At 36.2% G+C, this 27,569-nt stretch overlaps 1 protein-coding gene across 1 annotated transcript in view; it reads right to left on the reverse strand.

Moving 5' to 3' along the window:
• BANK1 (B cell scaffold protein with ankyrin repeats 1) overlaps nt 1-27,569 on the reverse strand; it is a 323,758-nt gene that overhangs the window by 151,796 nt on the left and 144,393 nt on the right. Inside the window, exon 7 of the mRNA XM_068975577.1 lies at nt 22,885-23,081. Coding sequence (XP_068831678.1) covers nt 22,885-23,081 — 197 coding nt within the window. The remainder of the gene's footprint in view (nt 1-22,884; nt 23,082-27,569) is intronic.

Raw genomic sequence — 27,569 nt, forward strand, 5'->3', positions numbered from 1 at the left:
TATATATTTCCTGGAAGAGTGGGTGGTCTCACCATATTTCTTCTTTCAGGAATATAAAAACATTACTGGCATGAGAGAGAGCTCATTAGAGTAGGAAATGGCCATTTAGTGGATGACAGTCTTACACCATCAGCTCTCATTTCACCTTCAGTTTTACATTCAGAGGCTAGTGAAGCTGTGCTTTTATGGCAATGATTGTGGTGGGGGGTGTATCTTTCAAAATGACAGCCCTCCACTTTCTGACATACTGCAATTTATTAAAACATTTCCTATGTAAATATTTAAGGAAATGGAATTACAAAAGTACAACTAATCTGAACTGTAAAAAGAGTTCCTATATAAAAGTCCAAATTCTGACTTGATTGTCAGAGGACCTGAGAGAAATTTTATGAACAGATATATATACAGTTTAATTAATTAGACAAAGAGGCCATTACACAGAGGTGGCTCCAATACCACGGTGGCCTACTTTTGGTAAACCAAACCCTAACCCTGTAGATGCCGCAAGGATACGCAGTCAAAGCCCAAGGACAACCAATCACAACCAAGCAACTGGTTGTTAAGCTATAGCCAGTCAGTAATTTCCTTGCGTTTTTTCTGTAAAAGTGTTTCCTCCAGCTCCTGTCACAGGAGTGTTCCTAAGCACCCTTGCTTTTGTGTTACCTGACTGAAATTTACTTTTGACCAAATAAACTCATAAAATTTTTTAAGATTCTCCCATGTATCTTTTAACAAGAAACATACACAGGCATGTACACTCACTTATAAAAACATCATGTGATACAGCCATCATTTCAATTCAATTTAATATATCTCCTTATCAATTCAATTTAAAATGATGGCCATATCACATAGGAAATCAAAGAGAATATGGAAAACGGCTGAATTCTATGTCTACGGAGGTTAGAGTGTGATTAGCTAAAAATCTTTTGCTAGTATTTCTTAAAACTTCCACTGGTATTTTGGACAGGCTCGTTCTTCATCCATCAACTCACAGTTAGTAAAACTCTCTGGGCATTAAAATAGGATCCCCTACTTTCCCAAATGTCTCCTAGGAGGTACCTGAAAACCTCCAAAGATCTTAAACAAACTGCATTTTCTTTTAAAAGTCCTGACCATTTTCCATGATATTTTCCCAGAACAATTTTAGTTAGCTACTTTAGAATTGTTATGGATCTTATTGCTTTGCCTGAGGCCCAGCTGTCTGCTTCTCTCTTTCTGCCTTCTGGGTTCTGTACATCTATCACTTCATGTCTAGCACTCCAGCCCTCTCTTGCTTTGCTAAGGACTCAGTACCTGGTTATAGCCTAACAGAAAATGATAAAATGACAGGATTAACCTAGCACTCAGATTATTTCTTCATCTTGTACCACTGAGGTATTCAGAAAAAAATACATATACATAAAGAAAGAGTTAAAATTAACATAGTTAGATTCCAAAGACCTGAAAATCAGGAGAGCCAATGGTATGGTTCCAGTTTGAAGGCTGGCAGGCTTGTGGCCCAAACAGAACTGACGTTTCAATATGAGTCCATAGGCAGGAGAAAGCTGGTGTCTCAGTTAAAAGGCAAATCAGTCTTTCTCTGCTACTCAGGCCTTCTACTGATTGTCCGAGGCCCCTCACAGCAGGGAGAGCAACCTACTCAGCCTAGTGATTCAAATCTTAATCTCACCCAAAAATACCCTCTCAGAAACACCCATTTGCTGTTTGATCAAATATCTAGGCAACCCAATGTCTGGTCTAGTTAACCATCACACAACTCGTGAGATTTTTTGATAATACCATAGTGATAAAATAGTTCAAGAAAAGATCAAAGGATAGTGGTAGAAAATAAAGCAAGAATAACTTTGATGACTGTTATTTCCTGTATGTACTTCAGAAGCTATATCTTAACCAGGAAAGAAGAAAAATCATCATACAGAATATTCATGTGCCACAGTGTATTTTTTTTAGTTAGAAAAGACTGTTAAAATAATTCCCTCACAAAGTCATTAAAATATTAAAATATGTTCATGCAGAAATTTTTAAATGATAATAATATAGTAATACAGAAAGCATTGGTAAAGCTTCACAAATTCCAAAGACCTTGCATACATTTTTTTGAACCTTACAATATTATGATAGTTGATAAAGTAGATTTCAGATAGAAATAAAAGTATGAATAATAATAATAATAATATAGTGATGAGGTTGACATTCTGTTTAGGAGCATGGTCTGGACATGTGGTTGTAATGTCAAGGAAAGAACGTCTAAGAAGATGAGAGGTGAGAACCTGGCTTACTCTCTGAGTATTTATTATTAAATTTGGATCATCCTGGCTCCCTTCGTGCTGACCCATACTTAAATCTATGATGAAATTGAAAATAATCATTTTAATCATGACAGAATTCATGTAGTGGGATCCTTTAGTAGGTTTCTTAGTAATTTTATGGCTAGACATCTTTTTCAGAGGCCACTGGATGAAAATTCTGGCCTCTCAGTTCACTAACTTTCCAACTTATGAGTCTTAGTTTCCCAAAATGTAAAATAAGTAGCAGGTCCTCAGAGACAGGTAGGGAAAATGGGAATGTGCCCAGAGCTTCCAGGCCATCCTATTATATAATAGGCCCTCAACACACAATCAATCCCAAGCCCTCCATCCCCACCGCTGTTGTAATCGAGCAGCAGGCTTGTTCAGCAAAGCAGTCCAATGCCGCAGTAATGAACCAGATTGCTTGGATAATTGGCATTCTCCCCACCAAATGCAAGATTGATAGATTCAATATAAATTTATGCCATTACTCATTCTTGTAATAGAGAGTTCTCATTAAAGAAATGGATTAATTGGCTTACTGATGTTTTAGTGAGAGCCAGATTTGAATAAGTGGACTCGGCAGTCCTGAGAAAAGCAAATTAAACACTAATAAAGGGAGAAACGCGCTTGCTTAGGCTGAAGTCTCAGTCATGGGCTCCGATCAAGGATCTGATTATAAGATTTGTCACTGTGAGTGGATATTAGTGTCTGACACACAAAAATGCTCTGAATTTTTCCCATGACAGTTTACTTCCCATTCAAGAACTCATACCCCTCAGAGCTACATTGTCTCGTCCCCCAAAAGATTTTCATCAAGGATCCCTAACCACTTGTCAGGAAACCTGTGTCTGATATAGAAGCAGGCTTCACTCTTGTTTCCACAAACAGTTAATGAGACATATTTGGAACAAACTAAGTGAGAGTGAAACATTCATCAAAGTTTTTCCCAAAGTATCACAGGGATTTGCTTTACTAGAAAATTTTTTATCTTAATCTCTCTCTCCTCCCAAGAAATCACTGTTCAATTTTTTTCGTATTTAATGGATGTTTTATTATGATTAATTTTGAAGAAGAACTATATAAATGTACATATATAAATATACATTCACACCTATTCATATTGCATCTTTCTTGTCCTGTTTAACACATACAAGAGTGTTTGGCCTGTGCTTTCTCTTTTTCAGAACTGTTAATTTTTCTATTAGTCACTCTCATAAACTTAGAAACATGTAATTTTTACCATCTTTGAAATAATGAACAACAAAGACCCCATGCTCTATACTAGCTACAGTACCTTTTCTCTCTTGGTCTTTATAGCCCTAAGGATTACTGCATGCTCACTCCCCAATTCCACTTCTCCTTTCCTCTAAGATTCATGCCAAGGCTTTCTCACCTCTCCCACACCTCTGATGTCCTTTTCCTCAATGTACTTCACATAAATGACAGGTACACCTCTAAATCCAAAGACCGATTCTCTGTCCTTATCTTAGTTGACTTGTAAGCAGCACTTGACACAGCTCATCACTGTCAAACTATTCTTTCATTTGACTTTCAGGACAATAGATTTCTGATGTCTTTTCCCACCTCAAAGGCTTCTCATTCTTGGACTTTTCTGCTGGTATCATCTATCACCTTAACTTTTAAACTTTGGAATAACTAATAGGCATTTTAAATTTATTGTGCTCTAAAACAAACTCCCAATCTTCTCCAGCAAACCAATTCATCACAAAGTCTTCTTCATCTCAATACAACAACAATTCATTGCTTCCATTATTTCTATCATAATCCTTGGAGATATCAGTAGTTACTCAATTTATTTTACATCCCACAACCAAAGAAACAGCAGATCTGTTGCCTCTTCTATAAAAATACTATGCTATGCTAAGATATAAACATAAGTGGCATACTTATTTCATCTCTTAGAAGAAATGGAATAGCCCTCATAGTCAACAAGGGGGTTCAAAATGCAGTACTTGGATGCAATCTCCAACATGACAGAATGATCTCTGTTCATTTCCAAGACAAACCATTCAATATCACAGTAATCCAAGTCTATGGCCTGACAAGTAATGGCTGAAGAAGCTGAAGTTGAACAGTTCTATGAAGACCCACAAGACCTTCTAGAACTAACATCAAAAAAAAAGATGTCCTTTTCATCAAAGGGGACTGGAGTGCAAAAGTAAAAAATTAAGAGATACCTGGAGTAACAGGCAAACTTGGCCTTGGAGTACAAAATGAAGTAGGGCAAGAGAATGCACTTGACATAGAAAACACCCTCTTCCAATAACACAAAAAAGGACTCTACACATGGATATCACCAGATGGTCAATACCAAAATCAGACTGATTATATTCTTTGTAGCCAAAGATGGAGAAGCTTACAGTCAGCAAAAGCAAGACCAGGAGCTGACTCTGGCTCAGAATATGAACTTCTTATTGGCAAATTCAGACTTTAATTGAAGAAAGTAGGGAAAACCACTAGACCATTCAGGTATGACCTAAATCAAATCCCTTATGATTATACAGTGGAAGTGAGAAATAGATTCAAGGGACTAGATCTGATAGAAAGAGTGCCTGAAGAACTACGGACAGAGGTTTGTGACACTGTTCAGGAGGTGGTGATCAAGACCATTACCAAGAAAAAGAAAAGCAAAAGGCAAGATGGTTGTCTGAGGGGGCCTTAAAAATAGCTGAGAAAAGAAGAGACGCTAAAGGCAAGGAGAAAAGGAAAGATAGACCTATCTGAATGTAAAGTTCCAAAGAATAGCAAGGAGAGATTAAAAAAAGCCTTCCTCAGTGGGATCAGTGCAAAGAAATAGAGGACAAAAATAGAATGGGAAAGACTAGAGATCTCTTCAAGAAAATCAGAGATACCAAAGGAACATTTCATGCAAAGATGGGCACAATAAAGGACAGAAACGGTATGGACCTAACAGAAGCAGAAGATATTAAGAACAGGTGGCAAGAATACACAAAAGAACTATACAAAAAAGATCTTCATGACCCAGATAACCACAATGGTGTGACAATTCACCTAGAGCCAGACATCTTGGAGTCCGAAGTCAAGTGGGCCTTAGGAAGCACCACTATGAACAAAGTTACTGGATGGAATTCCAGCTGTGCTATTTCAAATCCTAAAACATGATGCTGTGAAAGTGCTGCACTCAATATGCCAGCAAATTTGGAAAACTCAGCAGTGGCCACAGGACTGGAAATGGTCAGTTTTCATTCCAATCCCCAAGAAAGGGAATGCCAAAGAATGCTCAAACTACCACAAAATTACACTCATCTCACACGCTAGCAAGGTAATGTTCAAAATTCTCCCAGCCAGGCTTCAACAGTACATGAACCACAAACTTCCAGTTGTTCAAGCTAGGTTAGAAAAGGCAGAGGAACCAGAGATCAAATTGCAAACATCTGTTGGAACACTGAAAAAGCAAGAGAGTTCCAGGTAAACATCTACTTCTGTTTTATTGATCATGCCAAAAGCCTTTGTTGTGGATCACAGCAAACTGAAAAATTCTTAAACAGATGGGAATACCTGACCACCTGACCTGCCTCCTGGGAAATCTGTATGCATATCAAGAAGCAACAGTTAGAATTGGACATGGAACAATGGACTGGTTACAAATTGGGAACAAAGTACATCAAGGCAGTACATTGTCACCCTGCTTATTAACTTACATGCAGAGTATATCATGTGAAATGCCAGGCTGGATGAAGCACAAGCTGGAACCAAGATTGCCGGGAGAATTATCAATAACCTCAGATATGCAGATGACATCCCCTTTATGGCAGGAAGCAAAGAGGAACTAACCAGCCTCTTGATGAAAATGAAAGAGGACAATGAAAAAGCTGGCTTAAAGATCAACATTCAAAAAAGGAAGATCATGACTTCCAGTCCCATCATTTCATGGCAAATAGATGGGGAAACAATGGAAACAGTGAGAGATTTATTTTCTTGGACTGCAAAATCACTGCAGATGGTGACTGCAGCCATGAAATTAAAAGACGCTTGCCTCTTGGAAGACAAGTTATGACAAATCTAGATAGCATATTGAAAGCAGAGACATTACTTTGCCAACAAAGGTCTGTCTAGTCAAAGCTATGGTTTTTCCAGTCGTCATGAATGGATGTGAGGGTTGGACCATAAAGAAATCTGAGTACCGAAGAACTAATGTTTTTGAACTGTGGTGTTAGAGAAAACTCTTGAAAGTCCCTTGGACTGCAAGCAGATCCAGCCAGTCAATCCTAAAGGAAATCAGTCCTGAATATTCATTGGAAGGACTGATGCTGAAAGTGAAACTCCAATATTTTGGTCACCTGATGTGAAGAGTGACTCTTTGGAAAAGACCTTGACGCTGGGAAAGCTGATGGCAGGAGGAGAAGGGGACGACAGAGGATGAGATGGTTGAATGGGCATCACTGACTCAATGGACATGAGTTTGAACAAACTCTGGGAGATGCTGAAGGACAGGGAAGCCTGGTGTGTTGCAGTTCACGGGGTCACAAAGAGTCAGACATGACCTAGAGCCGAATAACAATAACTGCTTTTCTGGTCAAGTAAGAGGTGATTAACTTACTTAAAAAAACAAGTCCAAAAATTTAGCTTTCAACTGGTACCGTCTATGATATTTTTGGAAACAAAATAAGTCAGACATAATCTTTAATTTCTCACATCCATATATATTACAAGGAAGAGGTTGCTATATAAGGAGAGAAGAAGAAATCATATTGCTTGGCTCAGAGCTTTGATACTTGATGAATATTCCTTAAAAATATTTATATATTTAGTTCTGCATTTTTCTGATATGTAATCTGACCTTGGAGAGATCTTTATATAAATTTAAAGTAGAAACCATGCCACAATGGTTATGCCCTGTAAATACTCAGTTTACACTGAGTTATATTAAACACCCTTTTCTATCCTCAAGCATCAAGAATGACTGAAATTCAAGCCAATTAATAGAAAAGAATTTCCCAAAGTGTATTTTTCCAAAGAAATTTTAATCAATCTGCCTTTGTATGCTTTTATTCTGAGAGCATAATGCCATTGTGTTTATTTCATGAGGTCCACTCTCTAAAGCTACGATGTCAATACTGATTGCTCTAATTAACATTTGTGATTAATTTTGTACTCACTGAAACTGCATTTCCTTTTGACCAGCAGGCATGCAAGTGACAGCTCTAGACTATTCTGTTCTACACAAGCTAATTGGTTTGAAGGAAGCCAGAGGAAAACAAAAGAACTGAAGTTCAGAAGGTTTCTGAGAAATCAGAAGTCTAAGGGTTATAAAAAGCTAGGGCTCTATGGGACTCTAAAGACCACGGAGCCACCACATGCAGCAGTATGAACCCTGTCAGGATCTTGAAGACCACCGGGGTCTAAAGCAAATATGTTACATAGAATGAATCATCTCTTTAGAATGAGGTACTGTTTCAACCTTGAAAAATTTTTAATGACTTTAATTGTCTCTATTCAAGAAGACCTGTAACACATATATACCATTCCCCTCTATTTCATGAATTGCCTTGGGTATTGAATTGAAAATACCTGTGGGTACTCAATTAATTTTAACTTAATAAGCATTAAAATCACTCTGTATGGAACCAACAGGTAATCAAAATAATATGTTTGCTCTCACAGACCATGACTGCATTCTAAGCAGCTGTGGTATTTGTAGCAATGAAGATGAGAGCAGAGATACTATTCTAAAGAAATATTCCAAAATATGCATTTGTTGTGGCTGAATTTGCCATCCCAGCTGTTTTCCATAAAGTATGAAATTAGGAGAGTGGGAAAAGGGCTTAAATTGTAGACTGAGGGGCTTCTAGTGGATATAAAGAATACTTTCCAAAAATTGAGGCTACATAAATATTCAAACAAATATTGTAAAATCAATGTCATTCAGGAATGATATTATGGCATCTCAAAACGGCAAGACTTTCCTCTGCCTGGGGTGATGCGGCATGACTTCTCAGGGTTCAGCTATTGCTAGGACAAGGTGCCCTTCAAGGTTTATCCAAAGAATTATTAATTCTTAAAGTCATGTTTAAGCAACAAAGCATTTAAAAAATGCTGATTATACAACCAGGGTAAAAGATTTACTTCATAATTATGAAACAGAGAAGACGAAACAGACCTTGGACTAAGGAGGATGAATATTTTTATATTATGAGAAACTTATGTATCACTTTCTTATGAAAATATAGCATATTTGATGTGGAAAACCTGACTCATGGAAATACTATGTTGTATCTTTTCAAAAAGATGGAAACATAAAACATGTACTGTATTTGTATTATAAAATCTTTGCTTTCTTGGAGTTTAATAAGAGCTCATTTCATTTGGGGTAGTACTACTGATAACATAATTACCTGTTTTTGAGTTGGAAAAAAAAAAAAAACACTCAAAGACTATTCACATACTTTACTCACCTTGCTTTTCCCAGGGTGTTTGCTCCAATCCCTGCCCCTCCCGTCTCCCTCCCCACTCCCCCCTCCCCAAAGCATATGGCCATGGAGACCATCTGGGTATAGCCCTGACCCTCGTGACCTCTGTCTCCTTCTGTATGGAACCAGAATAAGGGATAAAAACTCAGGGAACTTTTTTTTTTAGGGTTATAGCCTATGTGCATATGAAGAAAAAGTATACAGATACTGTTAGCTTTTCTAGGAACTTTATGAAAATATGAATCATTCATCATTCATTATGTAGCAACACAGTGAAAAAAAAAAAACAGCAGCTGTGACATCTGTGAATAGTTCTTACTGAGAATTACAAATGGGGTTTTTGCTTGACTCTGTCAAGCCAAACTAACACCATTTCAGGGAAAGACTATTTTAAGCAGTGAGATACATCGGGCTTACTAACCAGGAGAAACGTCTTTCCTGAAAAACGTCTAAAGAAACACTTAATTAAAAATCAAGTATTTTCTCAGAGTAACAAAGTAGGTAAAAACACAGTTGCCTTACCCATTTCTTCTATTCTACAAACGTCTGTTTCTTTCTCTCACCTGCCTCTCTATTCTTCCTCTTTTTTTTTTTTTTCTTCTGATTTTGGAGCTTAATGGGCATGTTTGTGGTAACTGCTAAAATCAAAACAGTGAAAATTTTTGTTCTTGTATATTTTCAATCTCTAAAACCCAAGGCATTCACACAAAATTTTAATAAAAAACTAGTAAAATTTGGTATTGTGTGTATCAAGCAACTCATTGATTGACTGAATTTTCCACTTTTGAATCAATTTTCATATTGAATCAGCATCAAGTAAGTATTGATATCAGGTGAAATCTCTCCTTGTGCATGCATGCTAAGTCACTTCAGTCATGTTCGACTCTGTGATCCTATGGACTGCAGCCCACTAGGCTCCTCTGTCCATGGGATGCTTTTCTAGGCTGAAAGCTGTACATTGTGTGATTAAATAAACAGGACTGCTGAGTGCTCTTAAATGGCACAAGTCTTTCCTTTTTGCCCATCAGTCAGGGATAACTCCTTTGAAGTAAGCATCAGCCTTGTAAGAAGGATATTAAATCCAAAGTAGGGCAGCAAATTTTCATGAAGGAGAACTCCTACTCTCCTAAAGTCAGAATTCTAGAAGGTCCAAAGCAGAGCTGCTGGACTCAGATGGGGTGATTATTCTGTTCTCAAGGAGGGACATTCAGCCACTTCCTGTTTCCAAAAGCCACTTCCAGCACTCATAGTTAATCTTGGGGCTGCCCTTGGTGCTGTAGGCCTGATATACTAAAATCTGTTCTTTTGCACCTGATGAGCAAACATTTGGGGTTTCTAACTTGTTCAAAACCTCTTACAGTTTTCAGGTAAGGCCATGTCGCCTTTTTGGCACAGTTGTTGGAGTTTACATTGATTTCTCTCTGACAAACATTTTAAGCAAGTGAAGGCAAACAATTCAAGCAGCAACTTCTTGAGATTACCTTCAAAGGATTCATCTCATATTTCTACTAAAAAAATAGGCTATCGGGTTTTCAAGGAGTATGCAATAATAAGTAAAAGTGTTGAATATAATCTGAAATTAAAACAGCAGAACATAAAATGTTTCTGCAATACAACAAATTTGAAAGAATAAAATATAGAAAAATATATATCCCAATAGCTGACATCAAATTTCTTCTTGAGGATAAAGAAGGCTTTCTGATAAATTGTTTAAAGAAGAAAATTGATAGTTTAAAGACATAAATAGACAAGAATGAAAGACGATGACCAAACTCCTGAGAGTATGCAAGAGCAGAGAAGGAAGGTCTGTATGGGGCAGTATTGGAGGAAAAAATGCTGACTATTATGGATAAAGATTAGCACCAGGGTCACTGCTATAGTGAAACTCCTTCTCTGCCCCTAAACCTATAGTGAGAATTGGTATTGACACAGAGGTCTCTGTGAATGATGTTTGCGTGAGAATCTAGGGGAAAAGTCAACACTATCTGGGAACTAGGAAAGCTGGAGGAGGATGCTACATCCTGGAAGCATTAAAAAAGAAGCCAGAGCATGGAGTTATGTATGCACCTTTAGGAAAGATGTAAGAAATCTCTTCCTTTAAAAGTTCTAGGAATAATTAGAATATGGGCGCTCTAGCTAAATAATGGGTTTTGAATTACTTAAGGAAACATATGTGTAAAGTGGTTATTTCTAGAAGGCAGAGTTATAAATCAGAGAAGGCAATGGCACCCCACTTCAGTACTCTTGCCTGGAAAATCCCATGGACGGAGGGGCCTGGTAGGCTGCAGTCCATGAGGTCGCTAAGAGTCGGACATGACTGAGCGACTTCCCTTTCACTTTTCACTTTCATGCATTGGAGAAGGAAATGGCAACCCACTCCAGTATTCTTGCCTGGAGAATCCCAGGGATGGGGGAGCCTGGTGGGCTGCCATCTATGGGGTTGCACAGAGTCGGACACAACTGAAGCAACTTAGCAGCAGCAGCAGCAGAGTTATAAATAACCTCTATATTTCTCTGTGTTTTCCAAATATTCTAAAATAACTATGTATTATTTTTAAATTAAAATGAAAATATAAACAGGTGCATCTTCTCCTTGGAAGCTACCAAATATAAAATTTATTTACTTCTGTATTACTGTTGGTTTATGAACATTATGTAAAAGAAAGGTATTCAGTTTTAAATTCGTATGGAATTTTGCCTTATGTATTCTTTACTCAAATTGTATGCCTAGACACAGATTTATAAAAAGTTGAACAGGATCTAAGTATAATGAAACTGATGTTTATAAAGGGGAAAATCAGCTTGGCATAGATAAGCAATCCACTAATAAGAAATTCCTGATTTAGTGAGAGCTTAAAAATGTGGATGTTGATTTTAAGTGATATTCATATCCTAATCATTTTACAAAAGAAAAAAAAAGTCTGCCATTTCTCAGAAATTAAAATGGACATATATTCACATATTTTTTTCCTAGAATATCAACTTGTTTGTATCATATATTGAAGCTAAACATAAAAATAAAGAATAAAGACTAAGAACTGAATAAGTTCTTAGAAACATATCTATATCATATGGGAGGAGAAACCAAATAGATCTTTAGCATATGTTCAGTTACCTTGATTACTACTAGATACTAGTTATAAAATTCAACAAATATATTTTCAAAAATTTTACTTTATTATTACTAATAAAAATTTAGACTATAACAATAATTCCTTGTTTGTTTGTTTTGCTTTCCTGGCTGCATCACATTGCTTGCAGACTCTTAGTTCCCCCGATGAGGGATTGAACCTAGACCCTGGGAAATGAAAGCTCCAAGTCCTACCCACCGGACCACCAGGGAATTCCTTTAGTAATTCCTTTAAATGGCAACTGATGTTTCTCTCTCAGTTGGGGTGTGTGTCTATATGTCTCACAAGGTGCCTTATGATAATCTGCATAAAATCAAAGATACTACTAAATTGCAATCATTTTTCCTTCCTACTCTGTTATTCTTTCTCTCCCTTGAAGTGATAAATAATGACAAACAGTCAGAAGAAAAAGTCATTCCACAAAAAGAGCAGATAAAAGAATGAAAAATATCTTGATTTATTTCATCACATTTTTCACTCTTATTTTTAGTAAAAATATCCTATTGCTTGGATTTTTAAATATCTACCGTGAATGTGTATATAAGCTCTAAAAACAGTATTTCTTACTATATATTTTATTAAAGTTTCATACTAAATATTAAATTTTTAAAAAATAAGTCTGTGGTCCTACCTCGGTTATTCCTGCACACAAGTCAAAGGATAATATGTATTCAACAACAAAAAAAAAAAACACGTAAAATGACTCTGTTTTCTGGTCCAAGAACTTAGAGGTTACATGCGCTCTGCCTTCTCCCCACAAATGTACATTTCATTTCTTTCACCCAGGTGCATCCTTCATGTTTCTCCATTAAATATTTCGTATTTAAAATTCTGTTCATGATTTATCTTCTTTGGAAAAATTTTCTGTGATTTCAACTTTTCCAATTATGATCTTGCCTTCCATTTCAGGGTCTTTCAATATTTATGAAGATGTTTTGGACATTTTTATGTTCATCTATTTCATCACGTTCTGGGACACTAGCTATCACTTTATTTGTCAAGAGCAGTTTCAGCATCAGTGAGACTTTGTTTTGCTGGAGATACTTTGTTCATTGAGTACACTGCCACCACAGGGCTTCAGCGTTAAGCATTCATGATTTAGGGAGTGAGATCATTGCACGACTTTTCCCTTTACAAAGCAAATACCCCATCTCTGTTATATAAAGATGTAATTTTAACCAGGAGTTGAATTCGTGTATTTCCTTACAAATCCCATAACTGTTTTCTTCTAGACAAGTCTTCTAACTCCAACCAGAAATGACTACATGCTGCTCCATGAGACCATTGTTTCACTTAAATACAATATGCAATAATTCAGGATAAATATCTATTTACTTCTTACATAATTAGTTTGAGAAAAAAGTCTTCATATATGTTACCAAAGACTGCTTTCAAAAATTAAAATAGTTAAACAGAAACATTTAAAATCACTTGAGTTTAACTCTGTTCAGATAGGGACAGCTTTCTCTCCTCTTTGGTTCCTAGGCTCCAATGCCCACTATCATTTTTTAAAATATGAAGCTCAGCAGAGTTATCAATATACTTGTGTACTATCAGAATATAAATACAAAAGATGAAAATTAAAAGATAATGCATTGGTAGCATTTGATTTTAAGGAAGAAGGAGATATGCAGTACTTAAAAAAAAATCATTAAATGGAGCTTAGTTGGGCTTAGGTGAGAATTACAGTTCTATCAGATTAGTGCACAGTCTCCAACAAATAACAGTCTAATTTCCTGATCTGTAAAATGAGGGTAAAAATGTCAAACTCATACAGATTAGTATACTGTTCTAATATGGAATCACCAAGCATAATGCTTGATACAGAAGCATTCAATAAAGGCGAGCTTGTTTTATCTTCTTTCCTTTCCTTTCTTGAGTCAGATCTATATGGAACAAAAAGAATGAGCTTGAGCTGAGTCACGTTTCAGGATACATTATAGGAAAAAGGCTACTAATCTCAAGCAACTTACTTAAATCAGTACACTTCATATGAACAGCCAATTTACAATTTCATGGTGAATGTTCCCAATCAAGAAAAGTAAAAATTACCTCCATTCTGATCTTGCAACCGGGGAATCCTCAACAATTATGCTACTGGTCAAAAAATGCAATTTTTTCTGAAAATAATATTATTCTGTTATCTGTTGTTAATGTTATCCTCATGCTTAGTAATTGTTCATTAACTACACACTTACTGAATAGACAATAATAAACATAAAATGGAACTGTTTAGTTCTCTGATACTCACAAGAGAAGTACATTATCTCTTTCCTTGTCTTGTCATTTGCAATAAAATAAGAAGCATATAATTTATCATGATAAATTTATTGCATAATTTATCATAGTCCTTGCCATGTAAATGCCTACTGTTGCTACGACAGATATTTTATAAATTAGAAAACTGGCATATCTATTTCTAAGAAAATATATTTTAGTAAGAACAGTATAAAAATAAAATCACAAAATATCTCTAGATGTTTAGATAAATAATGATAAATATGGTGGATAAAGTTTTAATGTATTGTGTTGGCCTGAATCTAGTTCTTAAAGGATAAAAGTTGTTTGTGGAGGATTTGAAGAGAGATTCAAGAAGATTAAGTGTGGGTATTGACACTAAAACACTGGAATATTTGCCAAGATTAAAACCACTTGGCACTGTAATAATGCTGCTGCTGCTGCTGCTGCTGCTGTCGCTAAGTTGCTTCAGTCGTGTCCCACTCCGTGCGACCCCATAGATGGCAGCCCATCAGTTTCCTCCATCCCTGGGATTTTCTAGGCAAGAATACTGGAGTGGGCTGCCATTTCCTTCTCCACTGTAATAATGAACAGCTTTAAATGTATCTTTTACTAATGGTAAGTTTCTGGAAACTACAAGAATTTTTTCTGGTTTAATGTTTTTTGTATCCAAATTTTACTTCCCATAGTCTCTTCTCATAAAGAACTATAAGAAAATATTTATTTCTCATCTTGGACAAACATCCAAATAACACTTACAATTTTTTTTCTTTAGGATGACAGCCATTATTATTGTTATTAATCAATAAATATTTATTATCTACAACCTGGAAGACATTAGGCTAGATGCTATGGGGAATATGGAATAAACAGAGCATGACACTTGCCTCCAGGAACTGAAAAGTTAATGTAATCAACACTACTTGATTAATTCATTCAGTGCTTATGCAGTGAACACATAGTGTTTGCCAAAAATTGTGTTAGTTAGATATTAAAGAACTGTGGTGAAGAGGTAAAACTATCTTGCCCTCATGGAATCCATAATCTATTGGAGAGACAGACATAAAAAGCAACAAGAAAACACAAATAAATAGCTATTCACCAGTGCTTACTTCAAACTGTAAAAAGTCCCATGGAGGAATGGGTTCTCAGAAACGGCACAGTGGACAAATAATACATAATTACAGACAAGTTTGATAGAGTGCTTATTACGTATCAGGTATTCCAGTGTTTCATATGTACCTATGTTTATCATAACAATGGTACCAAAACAGGTGTTTATCTCCATTTCAGAAGTGAGGAAACCTAAGCAAGGAGAGATGAAATGATTTACTTAGGGCATGTGCAGTGTGTGTATGACTCGTGATACTTGTGTCTGACCCACTGCGAACCCATGGACTGTAGCCCACCAAGCTCCTCTGTCCATGAGATTTCCCAGGCAACAATACTGGACTGGGCTGTATTTCCTACTCCAAGGGATCTTCCAGACCCAGGGATCCAACCCGTGTCTCCTCCCTTGGCAGGCAGATTCTTTATCACTGAACACCTGGGAAACCCTTAGTCAGGGCACACGGCTGGAAAGCAGCAGAGCCAGTATTTAGGGAGCTCTTGAGCATAGGCGCTAAGCCTCTAGCACATAATATTCCTAAATTAGGCTAAAGTATGTGATGGAAATTGCATGTATAATAGGGGAGGTAGATACCTACAGCCATTTTTTATGAAAGTTTCCTGGAATAGGTGGTTTGAATTGCGATTTTGGCATGGTTAGGCGATCAGGATATTTTATTTAGGAGGAAGGTTAGGTGAAAGGAATAACCTTGAATAATTAAATGAATGAAGGACAAATGGACTTTGGTGTCTGAGGAGTATGCACAATTAAAGATATGTCTACAATAGTGACCTGGGCTAAGCCATGGCGGGTCCTCAGTGTGCAGCCTGACGTGGCATGATCTGAGGCCAAAACTGAGAAGGAAGACCTCCCTGGGGGCCTTTTCAGCACAGCTGATCAAAAGGGAGATAAGGTATAAACCAAGAGAGCCACAGAGAGAATGAAAAGGAAGGAACAGATGTGATAGATGACGTGTAAGTGCAACTGTTAAGTTAACCGAATTGATAGCTGAATCAGGGTAGTGTGAGGAAGAGGGAGGCTCTGAATGGGTTCAGGGTTACGTCAGACATATTTTTAGCAGAGTGACTTTGGGACAAGGTACATCATCTCTACAAATCTATTTCCTCATCTGAAAAATGGAAAATAGTATATGCATTCATGACTATCTAATTAGGAGTTGAAAATGACTTTCAAATTTTCACCAAATCAATACTGCAGATAATTATGCCATTTGCCAGGATGAAAGAGAAGGAACATTTGGGTGTGTTGAGATCTAGAGGCCTGTAACATATCTATGTGTATACATCCAGTTTGAAAACTAAAATTGGAACCTTAATTCAGGAGGAAGGTCCAGGCTAAAGACAATGACTATCAATCATGAGAGAAGACTGTGTAGAAAGAACCACAGCTGATGGGGTAAGAGAAGGAAGTTGGAAAGGATCAGTGGAGATTTAGGAAAAAGACAGGGTTAGGGAATCCAGTGCCAAAGTTTGAGAGCAATCCAATGGATCTGATCTATGGTAGATTACTCATGGCCTTTGACAGAGCAGCTTTAGTACTGGGCTGAATGCAAAGCTCGGGTTGTTAGGAGGAAAGAAATAAGTGAAATGAAAAGTCATTCTTTCAGTTAGTTCTTGGACCTAAAAAAAGGGTTCAAAGAGAAAGCAGGGCTGATGGGAATGTGTGTGTATTCAAACATGTTTGTTTAGGGAAGAGTCAACATAATGGGAGAGATTAACGATGAAGAGAGAGGTTATGATTGATGGCGAGGTCTCAAGTTGATATGAATAACAATAAATCAAAAGAAAATAAAGTGAATGCAATATCATGTACTGCGGATCTACTATACTTTTGATGTGTTCACCTTAATGTCATCCAGTCCTAAACACCCTGTAAGGAATTATCTTTCCTATTTGCAGATAAAGAAACTGAAGCTGAGAGAAAACAAACAGGTTGTCCAAGGATGGAAACGTGGTATTGGATGAAGTTAGGATTCAAATTGAACCTGGCTGAATCCCAAGACCATAGGACTAGAAGAAAGATAAAAATTTGACAAAGAAGACAAAGGAGTTGAGGGAGTTTAATAGGATGTTTAGAATTGCACAGTTAGGGCATCAAAACTGAGTTTGAGGACTTAGGGAAGAATAAAAATCTGTAATGCACCACTGTGGTGCATTTAATGTGATTTTACAAAGAGATTGCTAAGTAGCTCCAAAAGCATAACTGAGACATGAATTTGTAATGCATGCAGTCAAGTGCAGTTATGTGACTGGTTCCACCTCCTTCAGTTCTAACAGAACATCAATATTGAACAAAGGCCAGAATTCTAAAATTCACTGCAGGCTGGCCTATTAAAAATAAATGCTGAAGATAGCAGCTATGTTATTTGTCTATGAATACTCTAAACCTAAACTTGAAAAAATCCTGAATATAGAAAGAATACGAGCAACGTATTTTTAAAAACATGGGATCCAGTTAAGGATATTACTGGGTCAGTGATATCAAACAAGTCCTTAAATTTGATACTTGCCTTTTTTTCCCATCAATGAATAAATACATGTTGAGCATTTCCCCTGCAGCTGATGTTGGGAGGAGAGAGGAGTCCATTCCCCTCATCAACTTCTAGACTTAGAAGGAAGAAAAATTATATAAGTAGAGCAGGATATGCTGCCATTTAGAGGGAATTAGCAGCAGCAGCAACAGCAGCAGCAGCAGTGTGTTCTAAATTATATGTAATAATCCACTAGAGAACAAAACAGTATATAAGATATCAAATAAGCAAAGCCAAGATTGAGAGAAATAATGGGCCAAAAGGAATGAATGTTCACTGGGCTAAGCATAAAACATACCTTCCTACACCAGTCAGTCAATCATTGTGCTATATTAGGGATGGATACTTCAGGCACTTCTAAATTTACCTCTTTGTACTTTCATTCCAAACCCTTGACCATTTGAAAAGGATCAGAGTCACTGTCTACCAGGCAGACACTAGAGGGCAACAGAATCAATCTTCATCTCTCTCTCTTTCTGGAGCAAGTGCACACACAAACAGACACACTAGCCCACACTAGTCCACTGTCCACAGGTGTAAATAGCAGTGTCAGGCTATGTCAGTGACAGGAGGATGTCACAAGAGTCCCATCACAGATGTAAGCAAGAGAAACATTTAGTTAGGAGTCTTCTTGAAAAGTCTACTGGAGAAACTACAAGGAAAATGGATTTTCTATTTCTGAAATTTTCATGAACATGATGTATCATTAAGATCTTATTTATATATGCACCAAACTATGTGATTGAACACTGTGGTGGAGAAAAAAGATGCTATCTGAATACGGTACAGATGTGAGAGTTGAGCCATAAAGAAGGCTGAGCACTTAAGAACTGATGCTTTCAGACTGTGGTGCTGGAGAAGACTCTTGAGAGTTCCTTGGACAGCAAGGAGATCAAACCAGTCAATCCTAAAAGAAATCAACCCTGAATATACATTGGAAGGATTGATGTTGAAGTTGAAGTTCGAAAACTTTGGCTACCTGATGTGAAGAGCCAACTCATTAGAAAAGAACCTGGTGCTGGAAAGATTGCGGGCATGAGGAGAAGAGGGTGACAGAGATGAGATGGTTGGATGGTATCATCGACTCAATGGACATGAGTTTGAGCAAACTCTGGGAGATAGTGAAGGACAAGGAAGGCTGGGGTGCTGCAGTCCATGGGGTTGCAAAGAGCTGGACATGACTTAGCAAATGAACAACAAATGTCTGTTGGCTCTCCGATTCCACAGCAAACCCACAGAGGAGGATGTATTTCTCTATTTATACATGAGGTAATCATGTTGTAAAATGTTTAAACTGATGGGGATAAATAGGGTAACCTACTGAGGATAACACAAAGAAGTATCACTTATTTCGCTTAAAACATATTCTAATTTTTGCTGTGCACTTTCTCTGAAATCACAAAGTTTCTCACAATCTGTAGCCAAGTTTCAGTTTAGTTTCAAAATTTCTGTTATTTTTTACTTAAAAGATAAGTTTTTAGAGGATGGAATTAGTTGACAGGATTGCTACTTGATATCTGAAATAGATTTTCTCGAGTCCTTTGAAGCAAACTGTGGTTCACACTCAATTGTGGATTTAAATACTAATCATTTACCTCTGTCCATCCACTTTTCACATTAATTATCTCAGAAGGCATTGTTAGAAACTGAAAATTGAGTAGTTTATTTAAAAGACTTTATGAGTTATAGAAATCTATGGTTTTTATCTAAAATAGTACTGCAAGCATAAAACAAGTGTAGGTGTTAATTAGATAACTAGCAAAGCATGAAGTGCCAAGTCTCACATAGTTGTTCTTTAGTTGCTAAGTCGTGTCCGACTCTTTTTGTGATCCCCAAGCACTGTCCCCTGCCAGGCTCCTCTGTCCATGGGATTTCCTAGGCAAAAATACTGGAGAGGGTTGCTCTTTCTGTCTCCAGGGGATCTTCCCAACCCAGGGATCAAACCTGCATTTCCTGCATTAGCAGGAGGATTCTTTAAGCTACCTATTAATAATGAAAGGCTCTGCTCATAGATTGTGTATAAATTATTAACCTTTCAAAGTAAAAAGTGACATGAAGAAATGTCAGGAAAGTGATTTGAGGCCCCTTCTCTGCTTCCTCCTTCCTTCTTCTTCATCTAGCTAACACTAAGATATGGATGGCACTTCTTTGTTTATGAATGTTTGCTAAGGAGTCTCTTTTTTTTTTTCCTTGATTTTTAAAAATCATGATTGGCTTTTTCTTCTTCCAATTTTATTCAGTCATGACCAAACTCACTGGGTTGTAATACCTTCTGAGATTCTAAAATGAACAGTGTTTCACTGATGGAGGATTAGGAACAATCGAAGAAATCAGTAAATCAGTTGGGGCTATGTTTGAATTTAAAAATATATATTTCTGCAGTGCAGAAGTATGGTCAATTGGTGGATTATAAACCTCAAACTGAAAGAACAGCTATTTCTTTAAACAATTCTGAAAAATAGCTCATGGAACATTTGAATGCATATGTGACAACTCTGAGATCTATCAGAATGTGATTATAACATTAAAGCTGTATAAATATTATGAAAGAAACAATAAAGCATTTTAGCAATGCAAACAGATTGCACATTTTCTCTATTAAGTTTAGATATACTCTTAAAAAGACATAGCTATTATAACTTATAGTATAAAATTTCATCATGTGTTTATCTGACATACTTTCAACAAGCAGATAAGATTACTGGATTTATTTTAAACAAAACTGGTCATCAGAAGAATATTAGAAGAAAAAATCAATAGGAAACACCCTTTACCATGCATGTCACAAGCTAATTCATACATTCCTATTTCCTTAACCACACATTTACAAAAGAACCTTTGGTATCTTGCAAAATTACTGTACCTAAAACTATTCATAGCCATAAAATGTGCTTATAAAAATGCTGTCCCTTACAACAACTACAGGCACTTCCTTCAGCTATAGTAACAGCAAAACATACATTTGAAAAATAATTGCTCCATCCTAGCTATAATGGCAATGTCTACTATAGACATACAGGCAAAATGCAAACTACTAACAAAAAGACAGAATACAAAAAAGAGTTTGTCAAATTTAATAGAATAATTATCAAGTATAACCCTGAATAATGCAGCCGCAGTGAAAGAGTAAATACTAAGTCACCTAAAGACAATGATGTCAATAAAATATCAATGCTATTATTGCAGAAGCAAAGGTATAAATACCCAGAGGATGTGCGAGAGAAAATTCATTTTCCACATCCACTGAATCCTACCCTCATACTAGCTTTCATACCTGCTGTTGTTATTATTTAGTACTGTATTATTTATGAAGTATATGTAGTGTGCACGGGGCTGCATCTGTTAAAGTTGAGTCCTCACTGGAGAACCAGGAATGGATGGATAACCCTTTGAAAGTCAATTTATCTTAGAAAGTAACCCTGGATGTTGAAAACTTTCAAGAGGAATTTTAAGTCCAACAGTGGTTAGAATTTTGAGAATAAAGTTGTGTAGAATTGAGTACCCAGGATGTAATGAACAATAGTACCGTGTGTCAGTGTACAAGGTTGAACTGAATTGACTCATTGACTTACCTGGCATGGTGCATTGGTCAATGACTATACACAGTGGATAATGACTAAAATAACTATACTCACCAGATATGTGACAATCACTATATAAAACCTTTCCAGGAGTAAAAATTATGCTTATTACTCATTTGAAGGACATATAAGATTAAAAAGTAGTTTATTAATTTCTGTATATATTTTTGTATTAATTTCTGTATTCTTTTACAAGCAAAAGATATCTTATTATAAATCCAGGTAGTAAGTGATACCAATACTCTCCAATGACCATTTGCTATTCTTAAAAGTGGGAAAAAAGTTAGATTGGTTATCATTTTGTCCTCTGGAAATAAGAAATACTGATGATTTTCATTAGTCCAACATGATAGTGACTTAATCTAATAATCAGAATATATGACAAAGTGACCAGAAGCATTTCAATGTCCTCTATTAACTGTTCACTGGCAATAAAATTATTTATCTTTTGAGAAACCAAAGACAAATTCTGACATATTCACCAACACGGTAATTGACTACTGTATCTCCTAAGAGCCATCAGAAGTATTATAATTCATTTTCTCAAGCAAAATGTACACACCTTTGTTACAAACAGAAAATAATTGCTTTTCTAAATTTGACTATGGAAACACAAAGTGTGTTTTATGTACTAAGGTATTATCCTCTCCTTCAAAATTGTCCCTTGTAAACGAAGAAAGTAGCATAGACATGTATACACCATCAGGTGTAAAACAGATAGCTGGTGGGAAGCTACTGAATAACACAGGAGGCCCAGCCTGGAGCTCTGTGATGATCCAGAGGGGTAGGCTGGAGTGGGGGGAGGGAGGCTTAAGAAGGAGGTGATATATGTAAAACTGTGGTGATTCACATTGCTGGACGGCATAAACCAACACAACACTTTGTAAAGCAATTTTCCTCCCGTTAAAAAATAAAAATAAAAAAACTGCAAAAAGAATTGTCCTTTGCTGTCATTCTTACAAAGCTAATATCCTTCAAAGGGTGTTCTAAAATTTAGGGCTTCAAGCTCAAGTTATACAAAAAGCAACTGGGACTTAACAGAGAGAGAAAAGGAGTCACATACCAGAAAGAAACTTAAGCAACATGAGTTAGGTTTTTATTGGATAGACTTTTTAAATGGTTATCAAAATGTATTCCTTTAACCGAATGAATACTTATCTCATTTCATGGGCCTAATAATGTCTTACGTAAGACTTTTGAACAAAAGACTAAAGGTAATGGGTCTTCATTTCCTTTGTATCAACTCCTTTCCAATACTGAACAGGTTATTTGGAAGCCAGAAAGGCCAGATAAGTTTCAAAAAGGGTTATTTAGGGGTGGGAGTATGGAATCAGAGCTGGTTCATGGCAATATTAAAACAAATGGACTAATCTTGCAAAACACTTAAGACAACTAATGACTCAGAACCAACAGATACTACAAACTAGCCGTATAGTAGCATCACTGTTAAAAGAGCAATGTACATGTACAAACACACACTAATTTTATAAAAACAATTTTTGAGATAAAATGGATAAAAAACAACTTACTGAAAAGTCTTCGAAGATTTTCTTGAGTTCTTTGTGACCATGCCTCTCAGCAATATGTGCTGGATCTGAACCTTCCAAATTTTTTATCTTAGATGCCCTGGTTGCTCCTGAACATTGAAGCAAATGAACAGCCAAGTTCTTTAACCCAAATTTTGCTGCACAGTGGAGAAGAGTTGGAAGTTCTTTGAAATAAGAATCTGAAATAAGCAAAACAGAATAATTTTTTTCATCACATTTGGAACCATATAAGAGAAAGTCGAGCACAATCTATTCTTAAAAATAATTCCCACAAAGCTTTGCTGACTTTTAGAGTGATTTTGCAAATAAGAAACCATCAATGGTTTAGCAGTGTAGACTCTTCCCTTTCTGTTCCTCATCTTAAATCAAGCATACATCAATATTCTCACAAGCATTAGTGCTTCTCCCTTGCTTGTGCGTAAGTTTAATTTAGAAAGGCATATCAATCTCAAATGTAAAACAAAACAAAAACATTACCTTGTAAAAACTCCTTTTCAATGCATTTCAGCATTAATCAAATACTTAAATAACAAATAAATTCCTCTGTAAGATCTTTTTTGTGTTTTCTACTTCCATGCCTACTTTGTTTCTGTTTGAAGTTGAAATGAACATGAAATTCCAGGAGGGGGTTATGTTAGATTTCTGCCTGAGTTTTTTCTTTCAAAAAGTAACTGCAATAGCAAATACCGGTAGGCACTTTTATAAAAATCTTCAATATGGAATTTTCCATTAGGAATTTACAGGTTTCATGTCAATGTTTTGGATTTTGAATTTCCTAATTACATATTAACTATTAGTTAGAAGACATGTATTAATTATGCATGACTATAAAATGATGAATGCAAACTGCTACCCCAATGATAACACACACACAAACACAAACTGATGAGTGATGATTTATTATTATTCTATACTTTCACACTTTGCTAGAAAAACTGTGTCATAGAAATTACACATCACCTCACTTTAATAGCTGTGGCATTATTAGAAGCAAGCGATGTGAAGATTTATAGTAACAGAAACAAAACCATCAAAGCAGAAGTCAATTATCTTTCAGCAAAATTCTGAAGCAGTGAAAACAGTCACCTCATAATGTTTTGGAAAATTATGAATCTGGCCTCATTTATCTCTTTGCCTTTTTGTAGACCAAAAAAAAAAAAAAGGAAGAGAGAGGGGATCTAAACTTGGTGCTTTCAGTTCACTTGGGTGTGTGGGTGTTTGAGGACTAAATAAAATATTTAGTTTTTTGGTTTGTATGTTTAACCAGGAAACACAACAAAACAAAAACCTTTAGGACATGTTAAAGACTTCTGGTAAGGAAATATTTTATCCTTCAAAATGCATTAGAACTAAATGGGTATAGGTAGATCTATGATTGAATTTCAATGACAAAAGCACTGATCCCTTCTTATATGGTGTGCAGTGAATAAAAAATTATCAAATATTTTATAAAGATGAGCTTATAATAGCTGAAACTGTTCAAGGTAGGTAGCAGTTTTCAAACTAAAAATAATGTATTTTCTTAAAAAGGAGTTAAGATGCAATTTTCTATTTATTTTTATTTAAATAAGCTATAAAATAATTTTCTGCTATAATTAAACCAAAGTTTTTAAAGAAAAATATTTGCATTATGTCAGATTTTTACATGCTCTTGGTCATCTTCTTCTCTTATACCATCATCACTTGCCAGTCAAAGCCTTATGCATTGTTCCTGCACATTGCTATTCTGGTATACTTTTGAATCACAGTTATTGCAGCACAAAATATTATTTTCATTAAATAAGTGTTTAATCAGTATACAAATACATTCACCTTTTAACCTGTTTGTAAATTTCTCAAGTTTAAGATGATATAGTGTTAGAAACAACTACGATAAACTTTATTAAGAATCTCTCTTTTTCTACACCAGGAAGAATAAAAAGGACAGTGACCAAGCATACATGGTTTTTCAAGGCTCATTTCTTGACAGTTTTGATATTCTGAACCATGTTTTCTGGCACATAAAAAGAAGAAGTTCTGCTGATTTAAGATTATGCTGCATATACTAAACGGGACTACAGGCTTGTAGTCTGGTTCCTTTATTTTCCATTTCTTTATTTCATTTTTAGTTGTAGCCGAAAACCCACTAACCTACTAGAAGGCTCTGTGAAGTTATAGACATGAAAAATCTTTGGAAGTCATCTTTCCGGTTTCCTACCCAGTAAGAGAATTGCCTTCCTGCAGTCTCTAAGAGATGATCTTCCACGTACTGCCTGCATAGCCCTAATGATCGAGTGTTTTTTACTTTCTAAGGCACCTGTTTCTTGATTAGACAACATTGATCATTAGACATTTTTACTTCTGTTGAGGTGAAATGTATTTCCTCTAAATTACCTGATCTTCATATCCCTTGGGCTATACAGAATATGATCATTATGAAAGTGCGGGCTTAGAATGAGCTGGCTTTACCATATGTTCACTGCGTGAAGTTTCGGCAAGCCACTCAGTATCTGAACCTAGCTGTATTTCAGCATCTCAGTATTTCAGCATCCAAGTTTGTAGGGCTATTGATGTAATTAAATGACAACATATTCTAAAAAGTGCCCACAAGAGTCTTAGTTTCCTTTTCTTTCTCTCTTTTGCATCAAATGGTTTAAACCTGCCTTGCCCCAGTCTTATGATCACAAATTCTTTTCACTATTCCAACTAGTTATCATTCTAAGAGACTGACTCCACTTTTTAAATGGTGGATCTGTTTGAAACGTGCCCCAGTGTGATCATTACAGCCATCCCTTTCATGGTCTTTGATGGGGTTATTTCTGTTGCTTAGTTTCATCAAGTAAGAAATGCTCAGCTTGCTAAGGTACATGACCAATAATTAGAAAATTTCTAATTTTAGTTTTTTTTAAAAATTAATATATGGCAGAGCTGACATTTCAAAGAATTAAAATGTTTTGTAGGAGTAATATTAGTTGTTTTAATACAAATTAGATCATAACCTCTAGCATTATTTTTCAAGACATTAAGTTAAATATACTTAATGTATGTGTTTATATTAATTTATTAGTATACATATTGTATTTATATATGAATAAAGGTATTCATGTCAATAAAGGTATAATTATGCTAAGAAATAGTCTGGATTTTCTGGTATCATGCTTTTTATAAAATCATACTTTTAATGTATTACCTTGATTTGATTACTATAAGAATTTGAGACAAGAATGAATTGCTCTGTGTACCATACAAGCACATTTGTAACAGTGTAAGATAAGAAAGTTCTTTATCTTAAACAAACAAACAAACCTTGTTGGGCGAGCTGATCCTCTCTCCTGGGCATTCACTCAGTGTAGAGAACGCGCACATGCACGATCAGTTGCTAAGCTTTGTCCGACTCTTTGTGGCCCCATAGACTGTAGCCCACCAGGCTCCTCTGTCCATGGGGTTCTCCAGTCAAGACTACTGGAGTGGATTGCCATTTCCTACTCCAGGGGATTTTCCCAACCCAGGGATCGAACCTGCGTCTTTTAGGTCACCTACATTGGTAGGTGGATTCTTTATTACTGAGCCACCTGAGCAGCCGTCAGAGAATGAGTGCTGATCAAAGAATGTATCAGTGACTCAGGAGATTATTGCAATCTATCCCTTGCTCTTCAGTGCTTAATTTTATTCTAGACCACATGATTACTAATGTTTTTGCTTCTGGATATTTATGTTTTGATTGCTTTTGAAAAATTATAGAGTGTAATTTCACTGCTCACGAGTTTCAGGAGATTTGACATGTCTATGCCTCAACCAGTAACACTGAAGAAGCTGAAGCTGAACGATTCTATGAAGACCTACAAGACCTTTTAGAACTAACACCCAAAAAAGATGTCCTTTTCATTATAGGGGACTGGAATGCAAAAGTAGGAAGTCAAGAAACACCTGGAGTAACAGGCAAATTTGGCCTTGGAATGTGGAATGAAGCAGGGCAAAGGCTAACAGAGTTTTGCCAAGAAAATGCACTGGTCATAGCAAACACCCTCTTCCAACAACACAAGAGAAGACTCTACACATGGACATCACCAGACGGCCAACACCGAAATCAGATTGATTACATTTTTTGCAGCCACAGATGGAGAAGCTCTATACAGTCAACAAAAACAAGACCAGGAGCTGACTGTGGCTCAGATCATGAGCTCCTTATTGCCAAATTCAGACTCAAACTGAAGAAAGTAGGGAATACCGCTAGACCATTCAAGTATGACCTAAATCAAATCCCTTATGATTATACAGTGGAAGTGAGAAATAGATTTAAGGGCCTAGATCTGATAGATAGAGTGCCTGATGAACTATGGAATGAGGTTCGTGACACTGTACAGGAGACAGGGATCAAGACCATCTCCATGGAAAAGAAATGCAAAAAAGCAAAATGGCTGTCTGGGGAGGCCTTACAAATAGCTGTGGAAAGAAAAGAAGTGAAAAGCAAAGGAGAAAAGGAAAGATATACCCATTTGAATGTAGAGTTCCAAAGAATAGCAAGAAGAGATAAGAAAGCCTTCCTCAGTGATCAATGCAAAGAAATAGAGGCAAACAACAGAATGGGAAAGACTAGAGATCTCTTCAAGAAAATTAGAGATATCAAGGGAACATTTCATGCAAAGATGGGCACAATAAAGGACAGAAATGGTATGGACCTAACAGAA

This window comes from Capricornis sumatraensis, chromosome 7 (genome assembly GCF_032405125.1).
Source record: "Capricornis sumatraensis isolate serow.1 chromosome 7, serow.2, whole genome shotgun sequence".
In the NCBI taxonomy this organism is placed as follows: domain Eukaryota; kingdom Metazoa; phylum Chordata; class Mammalia; order Artiodactyla; family Bovidae; genus Capricornis; species Capricornis sumatraensis.